This window comes from Acanthochromis polyacanthus, chromosome 22, assembly GCF_021347895.1.
Source record: "Acanthochromis polyacanthus isolate Apoly-LR-REF ecotype Palm Island chromosome 22, KAUST_Apoly_ChrSc, whole genome shotgun sequence".
NCBI classification, from domain to species: domain Eukaryota; kingdom Metazoa; phylum Chordata; class Actinopteri; family Pomacentridae; genus Acanthochromis; species Acanthochromis polyacanthus.
In genome coordinates, this window is record NC_067134.1 from 21,648,039 (window position 1) to 21,671,387 (window position 23,349).

General features: G+C 37.7%; 1 protein-coding gene across 2 annotated transcripts; it reads left to right on the forward strand.

Moving 5' to 3' along the window:
- The first annotated feature begins 247 nt into the window (after positions 1–247).
- On the forward strand, positions 248–23,038 carry cfap221 (cilia and flagella associated protein 221). Of its 2 annotated transcripts, XM_051943549.1 has the most exons (25): positions 248–423; positions 736–914; positions 1,240–1,340; positions 2,283–2,369; positions 2,502–2,597; positions 2,884–2,984; positions 3,174–3,277; positions 5,381–5,540; positions 8,105–8,234; positions 8,563–8,689; positions 8,851–8,962; positions 9,641–9,728; positions 11,758–11,847; positions 12,625–12,720; positions 13,780–13,867; positions 14,128–14,216; positions 14,591–14,671; positions 16,574–16,681; positions 16,804–16,986; positions 17,086–17,171; positions 17,245–17,323; positions 17,588–17,688; positions 20,905–20,997; positions 21,107–21,214; positions 22,496–23,038. In XM_051943549.1, exons 2-25 carry the CDS (start codon positions 785–787, stop codon positions 22,629–22,631), a joined length of 2,574 nt encoding a protein of 857 aa, XP_051799509.1. In that variant the 5' UTR covers positions 248–423; positions 736–784; the 3' UTR covers positions 22,632–23,038. The 2 variants fall into 2 exon arrangements, with proteins under 2 accessions (XP_051799509.1, XP_022053390.2); XM_022197698.2 differs by lacking the exon at positions 248–423 and having other exon boundaries at positions 679–914.
- Positions 23,039–23,349: the final 311 nt, after the last annotated feature.

Consider the following 23,349-nt stretch of genomic DNA (forward strand, 5'->3'; position numbering starts at 1 on the left):
ATCAGGCTATATATTTTAACTGAAAACTAAATGTTTAAAAAGCTAATAAGCAGAAAATGTGACTTGAGATTGCTTAAGTTTTATTTTGAAACGACAATAGCTCTAGCTCTTGATCACATTTTGATGTGCTTGACGCATTTAATAAAACATACACTCAACCAATCATATTCCCGCATACGCCGTTGTCCCGCCTCTTCAGAGCTCTGGTGTCGCCATGGTAACGACACTGTTTGATTGTGTGGTCCAACAACAGCAGGTGTGTAAACTAAATGCCTCCGGTACGAAAACACCCGGAATGTGGCTGTTTTGTCTAAACAACTAAAAGCAGCAATTAGTCTGTGACATTATTAAGTCCTGAAGCTGCGTTTTTGCAAGTTTATTTTTCGTTAGACGTCGACAAAAACCGTCCTAAGCAGCTTTTAAGTAAGTTAACGGGAGTTTAAGCTAACGGCTACACCTGTGTTGCTTGCTAATATTAGCATTTTTGCTAACGTTGCTGATAGGTTAGTAATCACCAGGTAGGGTCTTTAACTCATTCCTAGAGGGTATATTTTGTGGAATTTTGCTTTTTTACTTCAACAAATACTTAATTGACCTAAATAACTCTAATTTGCTCGCATTAAAATATAACTCACTGGCCTTTCATGTCTCTCCTTTTGTATGCTAATTTTACAGTCATGGGTTTACCATCATAATATCTCCCAACACATCATTTTCTCCTTGACTGTCCTCCAGCCTTCTGTCATTTCTCTCATGAGGAGCCGGAGCTGACCTTTTTGCCAGGATGGAGGTGGCCATGTCTGCCCCACAGACCCTATCAGAGCCCCACAGGAGGGGGACACCTCTGCCTCTGAACCAGCTGGTGGAGGAGAGCAGGAGCAGAGCCAGCATCCCCAATCATCTACTGGAGTCAAGTACATATTAACCATGACCTCTGAAGCCTTCCGATAGGCTCCATTAGCACTGATTTCTAACCGCAGAGATGCCAAGTATTTAACCTTACAGTAGCATTCAATTTGGCACCCAATCTCCAGCTTCTTTAGTTGTGGTGCATCCTCTCCCTTATCAGCTGCTGCTTAGTTTGGGCTAAAAAAAAAAAATATATATATATATATATATATATATATATGTGTGTGTGTGTGTGTGTGTGTGTGTATGTGTGTGTGCGCATGCATGTAGCAAACTTCTTTGCAATTATGAATCAGTCTGAATTTACCACTTCAGTTTTTTCCTCGATAGAAATCTATGCCAAACTTAAAAGCAACAACCTGATCCAAGCAGAGCCTTCAGTGCTTCACTTCAGTGGGTTTGAGCTTGGGAAGGATTACATAAAGACTGTGGTGAGGAAAATTTTTTTAATTTTGAGATTCTTTACCATCAGATATTTGATTTCACATTCAAATACAAGCTAAATATCACTGCTAATGCCGTGTTTGTGAGCTAGTTAAGGAAAAAATAGTTATGAGCTTTTTGAAATGTTTTTTCAACACTTTGTATGAAATATAAGTAAATACAAGACAAATAAAGGCCACACAGTGGTTTCCAAAAAAATAGTATGTTTCAAGTACAATAGTTTTAGTAGTTAATCTCTCTTCGTCAATGTCTGCTATATAATTGCGTCAGTGGGAGTTTTTTTTTCAAGACATAATAGATCCAGGTGTATGATTAATCTATTTGAGGAATCCTTTAAGAAAGTAAGTCCAAATTCTCTGATTCCAGGTTCGTAAATTTGGACATTTTCTGTTTTCTATACTCCTTTATGACAGTAAACTGATTATATTTGTGTTGTTGATGAAAGTAGACATTTAAAGAGGCCATTTCTGGGTTTCGAGAAACATTGATGAACGTTTTTCAACAAAAAACTCTCTAACTGATGGAAAATACTGCATACAATGAAATAGTAGCCGGCAGTGGAAATAATTGATAGTTTTTGCTAAAAGACACCATGCTCTAATTGTGATAGGTGACACCATATTTGAGCATCAGTACACAATCTATTATTGTGTTTGGTTTAGAATTTCTCTCAGTAATAAATAAACTACAACCAGATCAAGTTGCTATTCTCTTTTAAAAAGTCTTAAAATAATTGTAGAAATGTAGTTCCTTCATTAGGGAATGCTAAAATTAGTTTTAATTGAATGCAGACTGATTTTATACCATATATGCTCGATGAAGCACTGTAAGCTGTATGTATGCAGCAAGGATATGGAAATGGTTTTCTCAAGTGCCCGTGATTGGATGGAAAGGAATAATTTAATTTCTCTCCTCTTTTTCTCCATCAGAAACTAATCAACATCTCATCTGAAGTTATGAATATTCATCTAATTCCCACCCAAACCAAGCACTTCCAGACTACTTATACCAAAAAGGTATTTTTTATCAGTTTTTTTTTAACATTACAAATTGCTGATATGAATATAAGATTATATCTCCACTTGTCCATGAGTGCAATCAGTGTTTTTGGTTGTGATTCAACTTTGTTTTGTCTCTTTTGCCTCAAGTATCGACTCATCCCAGGACTCGCCTACACACTGAAGGTCGGCTTCTGTCCCGATGAGTGGCGCTACTTCTATGACTGCATTCGCATTCACTGCAAGGTTGGCACTTTTTATTCCATTGTGGGTGCTCCAGGAACTTTGCAACGGCATTATTAACAAACATTGAAAAGATACAACTACCCACTCTTGTCTTACATCAGAAAGGGTCTATAGGACATTTTAACAAACACAAGAGCAGCTCGTAGCTGCTTTATCTCTTTTGATACCTTACCATGTGTACTCTGAGACCTCCTCTTGTCTCTGTGGTTGTTTCACCCTCCATATATTCACCTTCATGTTGTCTCTCTGTCTTACTCATTCAATCCGCCCACACTGTTTTCTTAAGGGAGAAGAGAACCTGTTAATTCCAGTTCATGCTTACCCTGTCATCGATGACCTGCACATCCCTCCGCATATCGACTTATCAACCGTACCACTTGGACAAAGGTGTGTGTATGTGCGTGCGTGTGTGTTGTGAACTATCATGAACTATTTTTTGACCTCCCATCTGCCTCAGGTCTTGCCTGTCTCTTTGTATTCTTCCATATAGCCAACCATGCTTCCATTCACCCGTTGGTGTCAGCTCATAAAAAAATAATCTCATCTCAGTTTTTCCTCTCTCCTCCCCTGTTTCAGTGTTCGCCACGCTATTCCTTTGAGATGCAGCTGTCCAATTGACTTTGAGTTTCAGGTGTTTGCTATTCAGTCGCATGAGGCTTTCTCCATCCACCCCCTCACAGGTAAAGATTTGTCATCAGTCATTAAATTTAATATCAAAAAACATGATAAAATGAGAATTCAACATGTATAAATAAAGTTATTTTTACGTTTATAGTTTTCTAAGAATATAACCCAGAAGAAAGAGCAAGTGTGCTGCGCTTTCTCAAAACCTCACAGTGCTACATGTTGTGTTTTAAATAAGTCACTACAGGACTTGAAGGATGCCTCCATTTTCCAAATGCTGACACTGAGCAGTATTCATGTTCTGGGAAGCATCACAACACATGGCGGAAAAAGCACTTGGGATCTGAAATACAGCTGCTTTAATTCCTGGAATGAGAAGAAGAGATACAAATGAGTTTCTCAGTTTGGAAATGCTTAGATTCTCTTCTTTATATTTGCAAAAAAGCTGGATCCATTTGCAACATGTACAGCACATTATGTGTAAAAAAAACACTCACAGGAGCCAGGAATCATAATTAAGTGCTGTATAATAGCATGTTGTTTGCACATCTGTCATTTGTCATAATCAAAGTCAAATACCCCATACATACATACATACATACGTACATACATACATGCATATATATATATATATATATATATATATATGTGTGTATTAATTCATATGCAACTTCAAAAGAACCTGCTTTTGAGGTGACATCATCAAACGGCAGACGTCCATCTTGCAGAGGTGCAGCCGTCTTGTCTGCCAGTTGGTCTGGTTAGTTTTCGCTAAATTCAACTGTTTATTAGTTATTATTTATTATCATCATTTATTAGTTACCACCAGAAGATAACTCTTTTTTTGGACCATTTATGCATTATGAGTAGCTAACTGTTGAAACTCTTTATGTAATACATTTAGCTAGCAATTTTAATTATCTAGAACTTTCTGCTGAATTTTCTGTTGGCATTTACTCAGTGCTGTTAGCTAGCTATTTCAACACTGTATTCACTACTTTTGTCTAATAATTTTACCAATTAATTCAAAACTTTTAGTTGTCTTTTTAAAATCATTTATTCATTCCTATTAAAGTAATTATTTTTTTCTCTAGTGCACAGCTAACAGTTAACTGTTAGCTGACACTGTTAGCTTACTTTCAGCTGAGGTTTTAGTGGCCGTTTTGTTCTTTACTATTAGTTAAGTATTTCAGTTCTTTTTCTAATATGTTTAACAAATCTAACATTTCTGAAGAACATTTAGCTGTCGTTCTTTAGTCATTTTATTTATTACCAGTGCTAACTGTTTCAACACTTTATCCAGTACTGTTAGCTACTACGTTTAACTGTTTATCCAGAACCTTTGGCTTTCTTTTTTTTAACCATTTACGCATTACTCTTACCGAAATAAATCAAGTTTTTTTTCTAGTTCTTTAAGCTAATAATTTGAACAGTTTCTTACTTTCAGCTGAAGTTTTAATGGCCACATTGTCCATTACTATTTCTCTAATTATTTCAGTTCTTTTTCCAGTATACTTCGCTAACAATTTTCACGTGTCTCCAGAACTTTCTGTCTGTCTTTTGGCATTGTTTCATCACTTTATCTAATACTTTTAGCTAATGTGTTTAGCAATTTATACAAAACTTTTAACCTCATTTTTTGACTATTTACTCGTTACTACTAAAAGATTTCAACTCTCCATCCACTATTTTAGTCAACAATTTTAATATTTTAGTGGTAACTTTTAGCTAGTGTTTTTGGACATTTATTCAATACACTTTCTATTTCAGCTTTTTTATCTAGTACTTTTTGCATTTCTGTCAGCTATTTATGCATTATTTTGAGCTAATCATTTTAAAGTTTTATTCCTTACATTAAGCTCATGATAGCAATTGTCACAGTTATTTATGTTTATTATTTTAATCTTTTATCCATTACTTTTATTAAATAATATCAGCTTTTTCTCACATGCTAACTATGTTTGGTTTTTTTTTTTTTTTTTTACTTAAAATGGCAACAGATGGTTTTGGGTCTTGGATTGGGTTCAGACTGTACTGTGTATTCAGCTAATTATGGCTGGTATTTTACTGCAGAAATCATTTGTAGTGTACCAGCAACCACACTTGCAAATGGCTGACTTACACAAGCTGTTATTGTGTTTTTTTTCTTGCTCCTCCAGGTGTGATTCCAGCCAATGGTGAGGTGAAGATCATTGTGACCTTTAGTCCTTTCCAGTATGAGACTTCTCAAGTCACCATACAGCTGGTCATTTCACAGTTCAACACCAAGCCTTACCTCTGTACCATCAGTGGGAGGTGTGAACCTCATCCAGCACTCAGGTATTAGAACATTGTGTTAAAATATTTTGCCAGATTTCAGTAGTTTATGATGGTCGATTAAAGGTGCATAGACAGCACTGATAGCAGTATCTCAAACCGGCAGTCACCACGAATGATTTGTGTTAGGGTTTACATGCTTTTCCATCACTTTACACAGTTTACTGTGCTGCCTTAACTACCTTATCTTACTGTGCTATCTCATACTCGTCTACTCATTCAATAAAAACATCAGCTTCAAGTAGTAACAGACAGAAATGTTACTGTTACATAGCAATGTGGAATTATTTTAGGTTCAGCCTTTAAGTCATAAGCTGCTGTATGCAACTAATCTAAGCTCTTTGTATTGATTTGCTTCACTTTGCTTTCATGAGTGACGACTGTCCCAAATGACAGCATGATGAAATGAAACCTTTTCATTGTCCTCTCCTGCTCCTAAATAAAAATAGTTCTCAGGTTGTATGAGAAATCTAACTACCAAATAAAACATGCATTCAACTAGATTCAATGGAAATGTTCCTGCATGTGGATTACAAGTTCCCATTTATTTTTTTAGCTAGTATAAAACCTAATGCTTAATTGTGTTCCCATGTGAAAGAGGGTGCTATCCATCATGCAGCAGTAGCTTCATCCAATCCGCTGTCTGGTGTTATCTCGGCCAAAAGTTAATAATTCATGAAAATAGCTTGGTAGCTGGTGCAGTGATATCAAGATGGATATGCTTCCCAATGGATGTTTTGCATATAAAACACTCTCCCTGTGTTTGTTGTTTCCCACAGTGGAACCAAATAAAAGATGAAATATGTTCAAGTGCGAGATGAAGAAATACATGCTGGAGCCAATGTTTTTCCAGTTTGAACCAGTGTCTAATGCTTGCTGGTTGCTGATTGTCTCTTGTCTGACTTCTCTGACATAGACAGGCTAATCTTAAAATAAAAAGAAAATAATCTTTTTAATATGTGAATGCTTCTGAGTTACATATTCTACCAATCTCATCAATCTAATAGAGACTCCCTGCAGTAAAATCCTTGAATAAATCTAGTGAATCTTTGTGACAGTTTAATGTTCAGCTCTTGTTGACACAGTGTTGAAGAGGTGTTGAGTAGACTCTGTTGATTTATGGGTATAGGTAGTGATATCGTAGTTTTGGACTGCATTATAATATATGAAAGTTTGTTTTCAACAATTTTTTTTAGTAATGTTTTGTCCTCCCATATTTGTAAAAAGATGAAGGATACACTGAGAGCTCTGACAGGTGGAAAATTGTTAAGATAATAAAAAATCATAATCTAACTTCTGACCTCACTGCTCAGCCTCCGTGCCACCCCACACCCTTCAACTCTCTAGCTGTCCATATATCATTATGTAAACACCCCCAATTTGGAGGCTTTCTTACTCAGCTGGGAGAACTGATTCTGCAAAGATTCCGGTAGAGAACCTGTGCCCACTTCACCTGTTAAGCTAAGTGTTCTATTACATAATGGTAAAAAGCAAATATCTATCATACAGTTGGATTCTCAGTGTTTAAGTTGGTGGAATCAAGTTTGCAATCATATTACTGCCACTAGGATGAACTGGAGTGTTTCAACTTTTATTCAGGGCTGTATATTTTGATAAGTCTTTTAACCATTTCCTGTAGCTAAATTCACCTGCTTATAATTTCCTTATAACTATTACAGCTAAACACACAATCAGAGCACCAGACTAACATTGTACATTAGTTATACAGGTACACCTAAATAAAGAAGTTAGGCTTATCATTTATGTGCACACAGAATACTACATTTTAAATGCTAGGTTTACACATAGTTTGTTTTAGTACATCATATAAATGATTGTTAGCAGGAATAAATGTGCAGATAAATTTTATTGTTTTCATAATGAGGATGTCGAATTTAAAGTAAGCTCAGGGAAGGTAGCTCTTTTTTGTCTATAATATTAGCAGTGTTACATTTCTTGTAATTTTTAATTGCTCACTGCTTTTGGCCAGAGACACACAGACCGACCTGATAATGTCAGGTGGAATTGTTGTTTCAAATGATGTTTAGTTGCACCTGACAAACTTTTAATAACACGTGTGACCAAAATGGAGCCCTGATTGTTTCAGCTGTTTCATTACTGTTGCCTAACAATTTCAAATGTTTTAGTGCCTTACTTTAACCAAACTATTTTAGCAGTTTTTTTTTCCATCAACTTCTTGTGTGTGTCTACTTTTTGAAGCTATTTCCATTTTTTATCCATTAAATTAAACTATTTCAACTGTTTATGCATTGTACGCTATATCAACTTTACTTTTAGATAACTATTTCAAGAATTTATTCTTTTTTTCTACCCAACAATATTACAGTTTTACTTCCGGGTGTTTAAAAATGTGATTCATTAGTTTTAAATAATTATTACTCTGAGCTAATTTAACTTTAACTCACTTGTTTTCCATTTTCTTTGCTCCAGATAGATGTCCTTACATTTAATTGTAAAAATATTAGTAGCAGTCTGCAACTGCAACATGATGATTCTGTTTTACTTCATCACATGTAATTTCATTTGTTCATCTTTCTGCACGATAGTCAGCTGGGAAGAAAGCCGAGTCATGAAGATGCAGTGTCTGCAGAATACAAAAGAACTTCACCTGTTGAACAAGCACCTTCTCGAAGTAAAAGTAAACACAGATCAACAAAGGATGCTGACAAATCGAAGGTAGAGGACTGGTCAAATTAACGTCATTTGTTACAGACTCATTAATCACAGTTTCACAGTGTGTCACAGCCTTGTTCAAAGTATAATAGTAATGTGTTAGTGGGCACTCTAGACGAGTAAAATTCCCACTTATTTATCTGTTAGATAAATGTTCATTTCTACATAATTTTTGATTCAGAACACAAGAGACGAATGTACCTGTTTATTTCTTATTCTTATGAAGGCTTTTCTGGTTGATTTAATAACAGTTGATACTCTTTTTTTACACTTAGGCTTTTTATTATTTTAGATGTTGAAATTATACTTTTATGTCCCCCCCCCCCCGTAGAAATTGAGAGAGCAGGCTGATGTTAAGCCAGCACTAAAACCACCAGTGGATGTTTGTACTCCTGCAGGGGTGGCAAAGATGCTGATCAAAGACACCAGTAAACTCAACTCTAAGGACTTGAAGGAAGGTAAATGCAACAGACTGATCTTACTCTACATGCATGTCACCTCATCAAACCTGTTGCTGTCTCACATAAATGAACTGGGTTGTGCTAGTTCTTGTAAATTGTGGAAGTTTCATGCATGTTGTAAAAATATGATGAATCTGATTTTGTTGGCTTCACTTCAGCCATATCCTGTGGCAGCATAATAGGACCGTCAAACAGGCAGATAAAGGAGGCACTCTTCATGAAAAAAGTTCAGCAAAACGTTAAGGCGGAACAAGCCAAGCACCTTAAATGGTAGGTTAAACTAAAACATAAAACAAACCTTTACTTCTCTGTAAATGTTTCGATGGTTTTGTTGCATGCACTCAGTGATATTTTTCAGTTTCACTCAGTGCTGACCAAAGACCAAAAAAAACAGAAATGACCAAGATTCTTTTTTTTTTATTTGCGTGTAGAATTCATACTACTTGTGAGAATGCTAACAGTAACTCAGTGTGAGAATTCTGCTGTTGTTTGTTTAGTGGGATTGGTCCCGTTTATACATCATTTAAATACACAAAACCTCATGATTCAAACAGTGTAAACACTTTTAAGTCTCTGCTTCCATTGCTGCAAATGCAAGACCTTATTTTGTAATGTCAGTGCATACAGGGTGAAACAGTAGCTTCTTATCTTTTCTGTCATTTAGAGGCACTTACCTTTTGAATCACCATGTGTTTCAAGATGTTTTACTGCAGTAATCTAAGAAACAAAATACTTCTGATCTCTGACACAGAAACCATGTCAATCAATCTACAGCTGCAAACAAATAACAGAATTTCACACCTTTCAGTAAATTACAATGAAGAGGTTTTATAGGTCATTCGAGCTTCCTTGTTTTGTTTTGTTTTTTCAAAAATTCATTTTTTTTTCCAATTTATTGCTTTCTTTCAATGTGATGGCCTAATTACTGCACACTTTTATTGCTCCAAGGCAAGTTCATCTGGGTATGGACCCCATGTCAGTGCAAAGCAGGAGGCAAATAATGGAGGAGAGAGAGATTGCATTGCATGAATACATGGTAAGATTTTTCACTAAGTGTAGAAAAACAGAAACACTCTTCCCACAAAAACTCAAGCAGAAAGCTGTTTTCTAAATCTGGAATGAGTTAGCCTGTATTTAGATTTTGACACACTGGAGAGCTCGTGTGATTTTGACCAACTAACCCCCCATTATCTCCAGAACACCAGCATGCACATGTCCTTTTCACCTCACAGAGTATCATTGCCTCATGACTCTCCCTCTGTGACCCCCACGGCAGTCCTTAGGCTCCCCCACAGAAGTGCACCTGTCAGTTTGAATAACACTCATCTTAAGTGTACATTGTCACTGTATGTAGAACTTTAATAGTCTTGCATCTCTGGCTTTACTGACTTTTAGTCCTTGAAGGTCTTCATTTATTAGCAAATGCAGTTGCAGAGAGTAAAAACCTCCAGGACACTGACCCTCAAAGACCAGAACTGAGTTTTGGTTTGACAGGATTATCTTTCATAGTGTGTGCAAATCCTCCTTGCTCTAATTATAGTAGAACAAATGTTCCTGCCTTTGTTGCAGTCGATGTTTTCATGTAATGCCTTTCAGTATTTTTCCATTTAACTCAACTTGACATTTAGCAGATGTGCTGACAATGAATCACTTATGCTGGACTCTGTTGGGATACCAATGCCATAACCCGATTCAGATGCAACATTATTGGACCACACTATGATATTCGGTCTGTAAAGAACAAAATCCTCCTGCCTCTGTGAATGATTTTAAGTCATTGTGGAAATAATGCAGACTCACCCAAAGTAAAATCACTTGAAATATGAGTGTGTTTGTGTGGATGTCCCCAGAAAGGTTGTTTGAACAGTCGACAGAACTCTCACAGACATTTAACAGCACTTCCTCCCTTACCTCCTCCCCTCCTGAGCTGTTTATAATGCACACACACACACACAGAAGCATCCTCTGCCATATGCTCTGTGTTTTTACAACCTCATATCACAACACTTTGGTATTTTATGATAAAGTTATGATAAGATGTGCTACCATCTTCTTCTGTAGGTCCTCTTTGGAATCTTGACTGAAGGCCACAGCTAAAAAAAAAAACTAAACAGATAGAACTTGCTCCTTTGTTTGCATCAGAGTGACATGATTTACAACTTTGCAACATGATGTATTCCATCACCCAGACTCTGCTGGTTAAAAGCGGGAAAGTTAAGCGAAAGTTTTATGTCACAGAAGTAAATCATAATTCGTTTTTCTTCCTGGGACAAAGAGAACACTTTATTTTTAACCAAACGGTTCCAAGTTGTTCTTCCAAAAGACATGCTGGGTTATTTTATTTCCACCTGCTTTGCACCAGCCATCGTTGCTTGGGTGTGAAAGGTTTGGAAAAAATAAACAACACAATCTATTTTCACTTGAATTCCAATCACCCTTTCTTTATTTTAGCACATTTCTTTCCAATTTTGACACTACGAAATTGTATACTGTGCATACAGAAGATTATTCATGATATCTTATTTAATTAAAGAGAACCAACTCGACAGTAAGGCTGTAGAGGCTGAAGATGCCTCTGGATTGATAATGAGCTGTCTTGGTAAAATAAAGTAATGTTGCTTTAGTTTGCTTTCAGAATTAGCATTGATAGCCATGCTTGAAACGTGGCACTGATGGCATGTCAGTGGGCCGGTTTACCGCTTTGTTTTGGGCTGCAGAATCTAAATCACTATTGAATAGGGTTATACAAGATAAGTTTCAGAAGAAATGCTAAAAACTAGTGGCATTCCTTTTGTCTTTAATAGTAATTAGCAAATTAGAACCAAGTTGGTTAATGTGGTAAGAATTACACCTGCACAGGGACTTTGTCGTTGTGTGTTGCTCTACTGACATTCACATTTAGCTCAAAGCATCACTGTGCCAAAGTGTAGCTTAAAAGGGTCACAAGTATGACTGTAGGCTTATAGTTTTTGTCTTAATACTGGCTTGTTTTTTGTTTTTTACAAATAACATCTGTCTGTGCTTTACAGATCTTCATTACTTAGTGTTAACTGACTTTGTTGTAGGTAGAAAGGGGAGATGTGATGCAAGACGAAGACTTTGCTGCTGGACATCCTAAACTTTCCTCAAAGCGGGTGCTGCGTGAAGTAGGACAGGTACTTTTTTACTTTTAACTTTTGCATTTCACTAGTTTTTGCCTTGCTAATAACATCCGTCCATCCATCATCTACACACCACATAATCCTCATTAGGGTCATGGGGGTGGAGCTTATCCCAGCCAACTTAAAGTCATGGAACACCTTGGACAGGTCACCAGTTTATCACAGAGTTTTAGAAACCCCCGATAGTTCACATCATGTTTGTTGGTGAGCTAGTCTATCCAGAAGAGCCCACTCATCCCACTGTAGTTTGCACCCTGATTGTTGTTAAATTAGTTTCAGTGCTTGTGTAGCTAATAGGTTACATGATGTACTTCCAGGAGCCTTAAGTTCAATCTGGGTAGCACAATATTCCCATACTTTAAAGTATGAAACTAAAATACCTGGGTCTGAAAAATGCAGCATGTACAATGTTTAGTTCATACTTAGCATATCTTAATTTTGTCTTAATAAATGTGGGGATCCACCTTTACCAAATCAGAGTATGTATGTAGGATAGATTTTCTTTTATTCTTTCTTGTACAAGATCAGTTTCACTTCAAACAGATGTCTCTCATCGGCCGTAGATTAAACAAATCTGTTTCTTACAGCTTTTTCCAATTTATTTCAGTCTAATGTTCACTTTTTACTATTCCACCGTCCTTTGGCATTGAAATACTCGCAGCTGAAACCTCATGAAATTCTACTTTATGGTTCTCTTCATATGCACTTAATGTAACTATGCCAAACGAGCATATGAAAGTCAGCAATGAATGTCTTTCTAACCTCCTCCAGGCCCCTGAGGGAGCTCCATGCTTCCAGTTTTACTCCAGTTTTCAGTGGGAGCTGAGACAAAGAGCCCTCAGATTGTTCCAGCAGGCAGCACGCAAGGTACACGCACCCAAGTACTGTAAAGCCACTGAGGTACATGTACAAATGCACACATGCATGGAAATATGCATAGATGCACCAGACATCTCACACATACACACTTTCCTTCTCCTTCAGGGGAGGGCTCATGTCCCTCCGGCCCTTTCACTTTAGTTCAGCCATATGTGTTTCCCACACTAAATGTATTTTTTTTTCCTAACAGCATGTTTACATTTTCCTATGTGAAGTGCATTCTCGTAAAAGAAATCTCAACTTCTAATCGTCTCTTTTCCTACAGAAATAATGGGTGTTAGTACTATTACTAAACAGTGAGTTGACCTTATGGATAGTTGTTGGCTCATGAAGTACCTGCTGACTAAAATCTTCAGTCAGTGCTTTTTGTTTCATTATATTTAGAAATATATAATACCTGTAAATGGGTTGGAATGTGCATTTCCCTGCTATTATGTGGGGTAACAAATGAAGATACTCTGTCATTGAGGTTGTTTTATTTTCAAAAAATCCTGTCTGAATGGGAGTTTGTCAAAACTGTCAGTTTTAGAGCTTGGCAGATTCAGACTAAGTTGACAATTTTCATTACATATGAGTAAGTTCTGGCTTTGACTGAGAGAAACAAATTGTTTTAATATTAAGTCTATATACAGTAGATTCAGAAACTACTGAGACTCCTTCCCTTTCTGTACACATGTATCTTTATGTCCAGTGGATGCAATTAGCGACAGGTGTGATCCAATCAGCTCTAAACACATTTCAGTGGTAATTAAAGCATACAGGATCCAGCTGCCCACAGTGAGGAGTCTCAATGCTTTTGTTAATGAAAGATTTCTGTCTGAAATTGCACTTTTATTCATTTAAAATTAAATCTGTTGTCTGGTTCTGCTGTTCCTTCTCAAGAACTCATTACGGAAAAAGGTAAGTGTAAAAGTCTTCAACGTCAGAAGTTAATTAGAGTTAGAACGACAGTGTAATCTTTCTCTGACGCTTCCTGAGATTACAGGTATAAATGACCAGTAACTTGTGCATAGCAGTAACCTCCCCGTGCTCATCTGTTCTGTCCAGGTAGTGATCCGATGCCGCATGAACCGGCGACTGGCCTCTTTGAAGAAACTGGCTGACAGAATGAAGAACCTTCCCCCGGCACAGAAAGGTTTTGATTATCCTATGATCTCCTCATTCAGAAATAATCTCATTATGCCACGTCAGTAAAGCATGCTTAATGGAATTTATTCCTAGAGGTAAAATTGAAATGAAATCCCTTCAAGTGTCTCTGAGGTTCTTAGAACATATGTGCAGGCCTCAGGAACAGGGCTATGAATATAAACATTGAATACTGAATATCTGTAGAAATGAACAGTTTTTTTCAAATATCCTGTTTTATTTATGTCACCTTTTTTATGTTTGCTTCAGCTGCAGAAAAGATGAGCAACCTGAACATCCCTTCGAACAGAGTCTTTGCATCTTCTTTCCCCATTTTCACTAATGAAGAAGACCCCCTGGTGAGCATAGACCTGCCAACACCAAACTGAAAACATTCTGATTCTGAGTTGTTAGTTACAGTTTGTAATGTAATCAGCAGCTGGTTGGCGATTTTAACACTTCCTTACATTATGACATTTAATTCTAAGCTAACTTACTGGGAGGTGAAATCCAGAAGATGAGAAAAGTGAGAGCTAGCTATTGTCCTGCACATGACACAATTCTCATCCATTATTTCCTGTGAACGATGTCTTTGATCTATCCGTGGAATCAAAGAGGAAGCTCAGTTTTCGGCACTTTGATTAAATCTTTCATTTCCCAGGTGTCCTGCCGCGAGAAGGGCCTCAGTGTCCAATTGAACAAATAATGCCATTTGTTTCCTGGATATTTCTAGGCTCACATTAATTTGGCGGCCATGCCTGCAGATCCTATTGATGTGACTGTGACAAAACACGTGCCTTTCTTCAAGCTTCAAGTAGGTATTTACTGCAGCAGCTGGTCACCTCCAACATCACACACAACACTGACAACACATACATGAGAAGTGATGATAAACCCATTTAACCAGTGCTTCTTCGCCTGTGTGGCGTTTAATCCCCTACAAAAGTTTGTGTCTCCTTTGTCACCCCAGTTTTTCCAGTTTTTTTATTGGAAATTATGCATGGTAATGTCTCATTGTACTTTGAAATGAAAGCATAGAACAAACAAATGAAGTTAGAAAAATCAAATTAGAAACCAAAATGTATTCTAAGCTTTTGACTCATCAAAGTAATCACCTTTGGCAGATATTGCAAGCTGTTGAAACTTGGCTTCTGATTCTGTTGTGGCTTTGGGTCTTCCAGACTTCTTCCTGTCAGAATTTCATCCGGTTTCTGAGCCTTTTGATGGTGAAGAAAGCTGTACTCACTGACACCTTGACATTCTTCACAATTTTTCTGTTGGAAAGACCTACATTTTTTAAATGTTACGATGGTCTGTCTCTCCTCTATTGTTAATTTCCTTTTCCACACTATTTTTAGAACAACACACGACTCTCTGCAGTACAATACTGTTCAGATAATGCTCTGGAGGGAATGGTGCCACAGTGTGTTCCAACACTACCTTTATACAGACAGAAGGGGTTGTAAATAATCATGAAAAGTTGGGACACTTGTCAGATTTGGTATCACCAACTTTCAAGGCTTGATCAACCTCCATTGCTGTAGAACAGCTTTAAGTTTTTAACCCATTTCTTATTCCCTGAAAAAGGTGTTTTTGTATAATTCTGAAATTGACATTATTTTTCAGTTCAGGGTAACCTTACCTTTATTTTTAACCTCTGGCACCTCACCACTTACCTTCATACCATTTGAAGTTATTCGTTGGACTTGAACGACTTGAATTTGAATAAAAAAGTAGAAAAACTGGGACATTCTAAGACTTTTGACCGGTAGTGTATTAGTCACAGCACATGGGGCATTTTAGTGTTGAACTTTGAAGTGCTTTTACCTTTCGTAGTTGAAAGTACATGTTGCTGAATACTGCTGTACTTTTGAAGTTTTGAATGTAATAGTTATAGTTACATTGTTGTCATGGTAAATCATCTTTACTTCCTCCACTGCTTCCTCCAGTAGAAAATGTGAGAATGTGAAAATGCATTTTATTCATGTTGTTGGTACAATAATTTCACACATTTCATATTTGAAGCATTTGACCACATATTCAAATGTCTGTTAACCCTCTGAAACCCTAAAACAACTGGTGGGTTTGAAAGGTTTGTTGTCTGTAAAAGAAAAGAAAAGAAAAGAAAAAGAAGGCCATAATGACGCTATGTGTCAGAGGTGGAAACTGTAAAAATAGAAAAATATGTCTGATTCTAAATTTTCCAAAGGTCCCTGAATTACTCATATGTGACACGTCATTCAGCTGGCAATCTGAACTACATGTAAGCTTAAAATTTTCTTAATTTGCACTTCCTGGTGCAATTGGGACTCTGCAGTTGGTCTTTACACAGACCAGATAGGAAGCAAGTACATGGGGAAAAAATGCAAGCAGTAGAATCTGTAAAGTGTGTAGAATCACCATTTTTCACTATGATTTAAGTTTGTTATATTACACAGAACACATTTCTGTCTAGCAGTGTTTGTGCTGTTTCCTCAAAGGTTCAGGACTTTACAGTGCAATAAAAAAAACTTGCCCACCACAGGAGAAAAACACAACCTCAAATTGCTTGGGGTTCAGAGCTTAAATAAATGTTTATTTTTATATATTGATAGATTTAGAACCAAAGTAGCTTCACAAAATAAATATTTTAAAAAATTTGTTTACTGGGCATGTGGGTTCCTCATTTGTTAATGTCCAGTCTGTTCTGACATTATGTTCTAATCATGTTTTCTAGGTTCCTCAGCACTATAAGCTTATGGGCTACAAGCCAGTGTCAACTTGGGAGGCATTTAACTCGTATATTCCCAACACTTTGGCTCAGCCACTTCGCACTGCAACTCTGGTAACTGTCCAGCACCTCGTCTAAAGCCAATATTTATTAATTCATGATTTATCACCTAATTTATTAGTCCACTCATCCACCCTCATCCACTTGTTCTCTCTTTTTGTTTAATCACCTTTCAGGACAAACTGGTGCCTGATGAAGTCAGAGCCCAATCTCCCAAAACAGTGGATCCCAAAGCAGAGGAGGAAGAGCAGCATGAAAATGAAGAGGACGACGTGGAAGCAAAGGAGGCCACCAGTCTCTCCTTCAGTGCCCCTGAAGCTCTACTCAGACCTTTCCCAGCAAACCCACTCAGAATCTTTGTAAGGATTTGATTTATCACTGAAAGTCAAGTCTGAAATAGAACTTCAAATGTTTTTCCATGTATGGCAATATATTTATCTTGTTGTATAATGACTTAGAATCCAGCTCCAGGGCTCCAGGCTTCCAAACCAACCCCCAAATACCTAGAGAGCGATTTGGAGTTCCACTTATGTCCTCTGCCCAGGTAACAAGTGTCATCCTCTGTTGCATTAACCCTTACCACTGAACTTTACAACAACTGTGCAATCTACATGCAGGTACACAGTCCCTGAGAGCAACGTGTGCGGCATAAAGACACAAACTCCACACACTGAGAAGAAGTGTCTCAATCACAAGGTACTTTCCTTTCAATCTTTGCAGTTGGTTTTTGTTTGGAATGCTTTTAGTCTTGCCCTTAAAGCACTTGACTGTGATCGTTTTTTTGGTAAGACATGCAACGTGATATTTTCCTGATGGACTCGAGTGTCTGGTAATAAAAACAGACATTTATGAAATAGGATCCTTTCAGTTAAGGTTACTCTTGTGTAAATATCCAGTTTTATACCAGAAATTGTTTGATATACTGAAACATGACTTTTCTTATTTCTTGACTCACAACAGGAGATGATCCCAGGGGTCATGAAATGGAAGAAATTTGACTCAATCACCTTGAGGTGTCTGTCCAAACAACCTTCTCTCACCAATGACTGTGTCCCATACAGGTAGGTCAAAAACCTAAATGTGTGTGTGTGTGTGTGCGTGCGCGTGTGTGTGTGTGTGTGTGTGCGCATGCTGGGCTTGCTTCAGTTAGGTGAGGTGGTGGCTGAACCTCAACACAGCTGCTTTACAGTGTGAGCTGTGGGGTGAAAAGCCTTTGATCTACCTACTGACATCACTGGAAAGCAGCTGGAGTAAGCCACTACATCACAATGTAGAGCGTCCTGCTGTGCATGTTTCTTTTTTTCATCTCCTTTACTGAAGAAAAAACAATGGCTTCCTACTGAGAGGAGCCACCTAGAAGTTAAAAGAAGGGGTATTTTCACCCAGGAGGCCCCATGTAAAGCCACCTTCATGTGCAGTAAGTCGCTGAGAAGCTCCATCTGGAGTATCGTGGGATTATAAAGTACTTGTTTATGGTAATTGTATACAGAGTCGAAAGTGGATGTGGTTCACTTCCGCTGGTCATATCTTTCCAGCCTGTGAAAGCATTTCAACTTATGACCCTTTGGTTGCAAGACGTAACACTTTCACAAACTATATCAGTACATAAAATGATATATTTGGCATGCTATCTCACTTATATGGGGAATGAAGTGTTTTACATATCAGCTACATAAGGTTGGTAAGACGGAGACTCATGCTAAACATTACTTGAGTTGCTTGGAGTACATTTTATCCTCTGTATGCCCCCTGTCAAACTGCCAAGACACAGCATCAACATTTAACAGCTTGAGGTCCCATTCATCATCTCATACAGAGTTAGAGAAACATGACTTCAGTCATGCAGTCTTCTAAAATAAATATGTAACAGTCACGTCCACACAAGTGCCAGCACCTGCCAGGTTGTAGGATGTCAGAATGTCTGCTTGTAATACATCCAGCTGACCTCATTTTACATTCATAGAGTTGAGGGAGACTGATTGTACAGTATTTTGCACTTAATGCAGCTACTCTTTTGGATTTTCAGTACTGGGTCTGATTTAGCTTTTTTTAGCTTTTGTGAAATGAACTGCTATTATTAATGTCCTGTGAGGATGTTGATAAAATAGCCCCGAATTTTTCACTCTTGAATCAGTCTTTAGTTGAGGTTATTTTCTGAATCATTCATTCACAGATTTTATCAAAACAATGTCACAAATACACAATTTAACTTAATTGAAATACAAGCGACCGACTTTCAGTAGTTTAGATTTGGAATGTTATTCTCCATCCTGGATTCCAACTTATTTAGTTTATTTTAAGAAAAATACATGATTTTAACCTATAAATCTGTCATCTTAAATGAATAGATGAAACCTCCTTCTAACATCTTTCTTTGCTGTAGTACTGTTGCATAGCTCAAATGTAGTGTGTGTGTGTGTGAGTCTGTGTAGAATCTAGGTCATACTGTATGGAGTCTTCACTTACATTGTGAAATAATGATTTATTAAGTCTTTAGTTTAAATAGACATTGAATAGATGATGATATTTGGTTCTAGTGTGGTAGTGAACACAGCATTGGGCTGTCCTGTCCTATTTGTAGTGTGCTGTTGTCTTCTCTCTGCATCCTGTCACAACTGATACCACTCAGGTGTGCAAAGCGTCTGTCTCTGACCCTTCTCATGGCAATAATGTCTTGTACATCTTAATTCATCTTGCATGATATAATTTCTCGTTTGAAAGTGATATAAGTACCAAAGTGAACATTGCAGAGCTAATGAAGCAACGCTCCTCGTGGGATTTGAAATCATTTCAAGTTTTTATTTGACATGATGCCCAAGACATTTTGGCAACCGCTGTTCACATGATGTACTCGGGAATGCGTGGGTTTGAGTCTCTTCTACAACCCTCTCCTTCACCTCTCTGTCTACTTCTCGTTTTTTCTCACCTTCTCTGTGTTACATAATCAGATGCCTGGCAAGGCACAGAATTCGTTTTATGCCTGTCAGCTCTGATCTGCAGGATAACTGTAGATATATTCTTTTTTTATTCATGCGAGAGGAAACTTTCCTGCAGCCTCCCCTCTCAGCCTTATTAATTTTCTATCGCTGCCTTGCTGCCTATAGCCACAGCATGGCCAGTTATCTTGTGAACACAAATAGTGTAATTTATGTCAGATGGTCACAACAAAAGATAAGAATGAACTTGGCAGTACTGCAGATATAACTTGATTGTAAATTATTAAAACCATGGTGTTGCATCTCATCTGCCAGCAATTTTAAAATGGGTTTTCTTTTCATTTTTGTTGCGGAAATGCCAACAAAAACTGTTATATATGAGAAAGACAAATTTTTAGTGTAAAGTATGGCATTGCTTATATATGAGCTCACTTTTTTGCTGTTAGATATGACAGATACAATGTTAATAAGCACTCGATTTAGCTTTGTTTTTATTTACACTTTTTCTGTGTAAGAATATGTTGAAAATCATACAAAAGTAACAACTGATGGAAAAGTAACCACTGCTGCCTGCTTTTAGCACCACAGATAGGTTTGTTCTTCTTTGTTTCATGGTGGTTGGCATCTAGAAAGTTTTTTTTTTTCTTGTCTTTTATTTAAAGTGAGTAAAGTTTATGATATTGTGCCATTACACTTTGATAGTGATGGCAAGAACAGCACACATGCTGCTATCTTGTATTAACGTGAATCGGTGATTAATGGCCTTTGTGCATGAATCATACATCAGTAATAATCTAATTTTATGCACAATCCATGATAGTGAAGATACAAAAAAAAAAATACAGAATTTTACAAATCATCTTTTTTTAGGGGAGCTCGTGTCTTAAGAGGAAACAAGCTCCCCTAATCTGACCCACTAAAAGTGAGGAGTAAAAGAAGTTGATCTCAAACCTCGAAATTCTGTTTAACAATCACGTCAACTGGGGCTGTTTTAAATTACATTTCTATAGCGAGTGCAACACACTCCACATCTTCCAGTCCTCTTTTTTTCACACTGTGGCCATGAGCTCCCACCATGTTCAAGTTTCTGAGTGATACCACAGCCTCAAACCTCCAGAAGCAAACCTGTGGCTTGTCTGTGTTTTAATTTCATTTTGGCCCTGAGTGCTATCAGCTTTAACTCAGGAGCACCGTTATCGTCCCTGTTCCACCTGAGTTTCAAACAACCCTAAGTAGTCCTTTCATCTCAGTAAGACGGAGTAGATATCAGAGCATTATCTCGCCTTGGTAACGTGTGGTTTGGCTCTTCAGGAGGAAAAGCGCTGTGTGTGTCTCCTATAGGTTTGTCGACTACAGCACAGATATACTTCCACTCGCAGCGCCTCCTCCTCTCGCCGCCCTCCCTGATGATATGGCACCACTAATGGACACAACGTAAGTACATATAACACTATTTACACGATTGATTTTTTTCACGTCTTAGTAGCTTTCATATAAGATCCCTCCGCAGATGCTCAGATGATGTGTGTTTATCCATGTGCAGGTGTGAAGGTTCAGGAGTCCAACTCACACCAGAGATGATCAGAGCTGAGTTCTTGTCTGGAGAAGCTCTGGTCTCCAATAGCAACCTCACTACAGGATTCACACCCAGGTAAACCTGCCACGAGCATGATGTTTATGTTACTGAGGAAAATATTGCTCCAACATTTACAGTAGAGATGTAGAGCTTTAGGCAAGATGAATGCATATTTACACAAAGGAAGTTCTTCCTATGCAATAAATAGGGTGAATGGTGAAGTGTTGACATATACTTACATATTGGGACAAGAGAAAAGCATGTTTAGTTTTCGGAGAGGACGTGTTCGAGAAAACCAGACATGAAGTTAAAGAATGTGGAAAATTGTGTGCTTGGTGTTCCTTTCAACAAAGCTTCCTGGGAGCTGGAACATACTGCACCATGCTACTTTTTAAACTCCTGTCATTGCGGCAAAATAGATCTGTATCCTTTGCTCTTTATCTCATCCTGTAGATTAACTAAATTTACCCACATTTTAATGCAAAATTATACTTTTTCAGACTAATATGTTGGTATATAGTGATGTTTGTACAGTGGAACAATATTTTGAGTTAGCCAGGTAGCTTCAGGTTGGCCCCTGGGTTTGCAGGGTTACGGTTGTGGTTCGATTCTTACTGGGATATATCGCCATGGTAACTCATGCTGCATACATAATCTTCTTTGGAGCAGGTTATGTTTTAGATGACAGATCAGTGTGAATACCATTTTGACCATTCCATTATCTTGGCGTCACCTTTCATAGAACATCCTGTGGAATTTGTTACATGGATAGTGAGAGGAAGGCAAGAATTTTTAGAGACAGACTTAGACTCAGATATGAGAGATATAGATTGTCAGACAAGGGAACTCAAGTCTTCTTTGCTTTATTTCCAGCTGGCTGCAAAAGTTTCAGTGCAATTTCTTTGTTTTATAGACTTTTTAAACAATATATTCCTTAAACAGAGACTGATAAAGCACCTGGTACTTGTGACTTTATTAGATTTGCAGTCAGCATACTTACCAGTGTGAAATGTGTTTTTTAGTTGTTCTTGCTTGCTCCCAAGACTGCTTAACACTGCGTAAAGAATAGCTACATCTAACCGACACATAATGCAATCCACAGATGTAATTGTTTGATCTACTTGTACCTTAATGATGGGGCAGTGAAATGTTCTTAATAAATTTATTAACTCCTGCCTTCACATAGTTGGCTATTTTTTTTTTTTTTGCCAACTTTGCTTCTATCTTTGACTGCAGCAACTGTGCTGCTTTTAGTCTGTGTTATATTTTTTATTTCCTCGTATACTGCTCCAGCTGCTTTTACCAGCTTTAATTCCTCTGTTTTTCCATCAGTAATGTTGAATTGCTCTGTCACAGGCACCGGAGGGAGCAGTGGATGGAGGCGACCTACAAGTCTGAGTTCAACCGGTTGGGAAAAAGAGTGGTGACCAGACTGAAGCAGCTTGAACTCTCAGAGAAAACTTCTGATTCACCAGGAGAGGACTGTGAATAGGGAAAACCTGTGTGCACATACATACTGTATACCTATGAATAAACACAATAGCAGGGCGACAAATAAGCAGTATATGAATCCTACTCAGCCGTACAAGGCTCTCCTTCCTGCCTCTTCTGTAGAATACAACCTAGTTACTTCCTCGCCCACCTATAAGCCTCCTGTCTACCCACTCAAAATTACCAGTAAGCCTCCCTCCTGTGCTCTTCCAAAGCCTGGAAATTTGTTATCCCTCCTCCCACTCAGAGCCATATATAAGCACAGCTACAGTATATTCTAACAAGCTGCATCACATGGCTGACAGGCACAATAAATTAAACATGATAATTCTGCTTTTTATACTGCTGTTTTTAAAGAAGCAAAGTGTGTCTATGCTTTTTGTTATTAAACCTTTTTATGTTGCAAAAGACAGCGTCAAGTTTGGTCTTTAGTGACAGTAAAACGACTGAACCTTTTAAAAATAATTCCCACGCGCTCCGTTGCTTTGACATGAGTCTTGACTCTGGCTTTGTTGAATTGATTAGATTCCGCTTTTAATTTGTCTAACTGCTTGTTGGTTTGCAGCCATCCAAGGACTGAGTATTATTTCTACATTTCATAGAGGCTTCTATTCAATGTGGTTGTATAGAGAAAGTTGCTTGGGGTCAGAATTGAATTTTCAAAGGAGCTGACAAGCCAGTACAGTGCATGTTTCCTCTTTTACCCCTAGAGGGAGCTC